Source organism: Lupinus angustifolius, chromosome LG01, assembly GCF_001865875.1.
Source record: "Lupinus angustifolius cultivar Tanjil chromosome LG01, LupAngTanjil_v1.0, whole genome shotgun sequence".
Lineage (NCBI taxonomy): Eukaryota > Viridiplantae > Streptophyta > Magnoliopsida > Fabales > Fabaceae > Lupinus > Lupinus angustifolius.
The window spans coordinates 12,561,318-12,564,024 of record NC_032009.1 but is presented as its reverse complement, the minus strand read 5'-3'; the positions used below and the strand labels follow the sequence as shown (position 1 = coordinate 12,564,024).

Sequence of the window (2,707 nt, the reverse complement as noted above, 5' to 3'; positions counted from 1 at the left end):
AGGAGACATGCCAAGTGGGTGAAATTTTTAGAGCAATTTCCCTATGTGGTTAAACACAAGAAGGGAAAATTTAATGTGGTGGGTGATGCCTTATCAAGAAGGCATGCCTTAATTTCTACTTTAGAGACCAAACTAATGAGTCTCGAATGCTTAAAGGGTTTATATGAACATGACCCTGACTTTGCTGAACCATATGCCAAATGCATGATTTTAGCCCATGTAGGGTTCCTTTTTAAAGACAAAAGGCTTTGTGTGCCAAATTTGATTGTACCCACTCTTCAAATCCACTTTTGAAAAGATGGAGGCCCCACGTAATTCTTCTAGGAGATCATCCAATCTAGGAATGGGATGTCTATACTTGATCGTGATGTTGTTTATGGCCTTACAATCAGTGCACATCCTCCAGGCTCCATTTTTCTTTGGGACTAGGATGACTGGGACGAAACAAGGACTTAGACTTTCTTGGACCCATCCTTTGTGCATAAACTTCTCAACTTGTTTTTGTATTTCGTGAGTTTCTTGAGGGTTGCTCCTATAGGCAGGCCCATTGGGCAATAAAGCACCAACAATTAGGCCAATATGATTTTTTATGCCCCTCCAAGGTGGAAGGCCACTAGGGACTTCTTCAGGGAACACATCATTGAACTCATTCAAGAAGTCTTTCAAGAATTGAGGCATAGTAGTCTTCTCAATAGTCGTGCTACTCAAGCAAAAGCTTTTGCACAAAAGTAAGTATATGGGCTTCCTTGTGATCAAGACATGTTTTACTTCACCTTTTGTGACAAAATAACTCATTTTAGGATCCTTTCGATCATTCTTTTTGACTTGACTATGGTCTATGGTTTCAGTCGTGGCCTCTTTCTTTTCTTGGTCTATCTTTTCTTTCAGCCTACACTGATCATCACTCACTTGCTTTGGAGACATGGATGATAAGACCATTTTATGATTATGATGCATAAACGTGTACTTATTAGAACAACCATCATGGTTGGCATTCTTATCGTAATGTCATGGTCTACCCAAAAGCATATAGCTGACCCCCATGTTTTCCACATCACAGAGGACTACATCCTCATATTTTCCAATAGAAAAATGCACTTCAGCCTGTTTATTAACGACCATATCCCCAACATCACTAAGTCATTGCAGCCTATATGGTGTTCGGTGTGCCTTGGTGTTAAGCTTTAACTTAGACACTAATATTGTACTAACCATGTTAGCACAACTCCATCAATCAATGAGGAGGGTACAAACATTACATTTCACAAGGCAATGAGAGTGAAATATGTTCTCTCTTTGATTCTCCTCATGATCTCAGTTTTGACTCCCTTGGAGCCTTCTAACCATGAGTATATCACCACCAGGCATATAAAGATCACCCTCACTATCATGTTCCTCATCACTAGATGCCTCAGATTGAGACTCAATATCTCCATTTAGGACCTTCATAGTTCTCCTCGTGGGGCATTGAGAAGCAATATGGCCACGACCCAAACATTTGAAGCACTTGATGTCACGACTTCTTTCATTGGGATCCATAGGTTGTTTGCCTTGGGGCTTGGCTGTCACCACGACCTCTTTAGTGTTAGGGCCACTCTCATTTGTTGCATTGCCCTCCTTATTAGATTTGTCCTTCCAAGTATTAGATGAATGGATGCTAACTTAGAATAGTACTTAGACTTCCTCCTCTTTAGTTGTTGTTCCCCTTGATGGCCTTTTGAACAAGATCATCTAACTCAACATAAGGCTGTAGCTCCACAACGTCCTGTATCTTAGGGTTCAACCCATGTAGGAACCGAGCCATTGTAGCTTCTTAGTCCTCATGGATGTTGGACATAAGTAGGGCCAACTCCGTCTCTTTGAAGTACTCATCAACTGATTTGCCTCCTTGAGTTAACCTTTGTAATTTATTATGCACATCCCTTTGGTAAGAACTAGGGACAAATCAATTCCTCATCACCATCTTCATCCCTCCCCAAGTGTTTACTACATCTTCATCATATCTCCTTCTTTCCTTTTGGAACTGGTCCCACCATATCATAGCATACTCCTTAAACTCTATGGCAGCCACCTTCACCTTTTTCTCCTCACTATAATGGTGACATTCGAACATTTGCTCCATTTTTAATTCCCGCTCATGATAGGCCTCTAGGTTATTTAGTCCTAAGAATGTATGGACTTTTATTTTGACCCCCTCTAACCTTTCCTCCCTCCTCCTTTCACCACGGCCTCCGTCATAATCATCATCCTCATATCTCCCTCTCCTATGGCCTCCCTTATACTTATCCTGCTCATGTCCCCCTCTCCTCTCACCACGGCCCTCATCCTCCTCACGCCTCCCTCTCCTATTTCTCCTCCTCCTCCTCCTATGGTCTACATCACTACTAGAATCACCATCCAACCTCCTATCAACATGTATGCTCATTTGATCCATTTGTCTCTATAAAGCCTGAAATTGGGTGTTCTTCATAGCATGTAACACGGTTGTCCTTGGTAATAATGGTGAACCACTATCTTCTGGACTAGGTATAATACTACTCTCCTCACTTTTCTATCAAGTGTTTAGTGTTTCACTCTCTCACTTTTCTCTCAAGTGTTTAAGTATTTCTGATGTGAACCTCTTTTGGAAGTTCTTGATAATGATCTATCTTGATTGATGCTTTACTTTGCCCACGTTTTTTTGAGTTATTTTGATGGTGAATTTTGG

At 41.2% G+C, this 2,707-nt stretch overlaps 1 protein-coding gene across 1 annotated transcript; it reads right to left on the bottom strand.

Annotated features, from left to right (window-relative positions):
* Positions 1,315 to 2,434, bottom strand: LOC109351156. The gene is made up of 3 exons (XM_019592560.1): positions 2,202 to 2,434; positions 1,961 to 2,090; positions 1,315 to 1,632 (listed from the first exon to the last, which is right to left on the bottom strand). Exons 1-3 carry the CDS (start codon positions 2,432 to 2,434, stop codon positions 1,315 to 1,317), a joined length of 681 nt encoding a protein of 226 aa, XP_019448105.1.

Excerpts from the sequence above, each read along its gene's own strand:
- LOC109351156 (XM_019592560.1), bottom strand. The coding sequence starts at position 2,434 with ATGGATCAAATGAGCATACATGTTGATAGGAGGTTGGATGGTGATTCT. Across the intron at positions 2,091-2,201 it reads GAAAGGAGGAGGGAGGAAAG|TGAGGAGAAAAAGGTGAAGG; the intron begins GTTAGAGGGGGT and ends TCACCATTATAG. Across the intron at positions 1,633-1,960 it reads CTTGGGGAGGGATGAAGATG|GACAAATCTAATAAGGAGGG; the intron begins GTGATGAGGAAT and ends AATACTTGGAAG.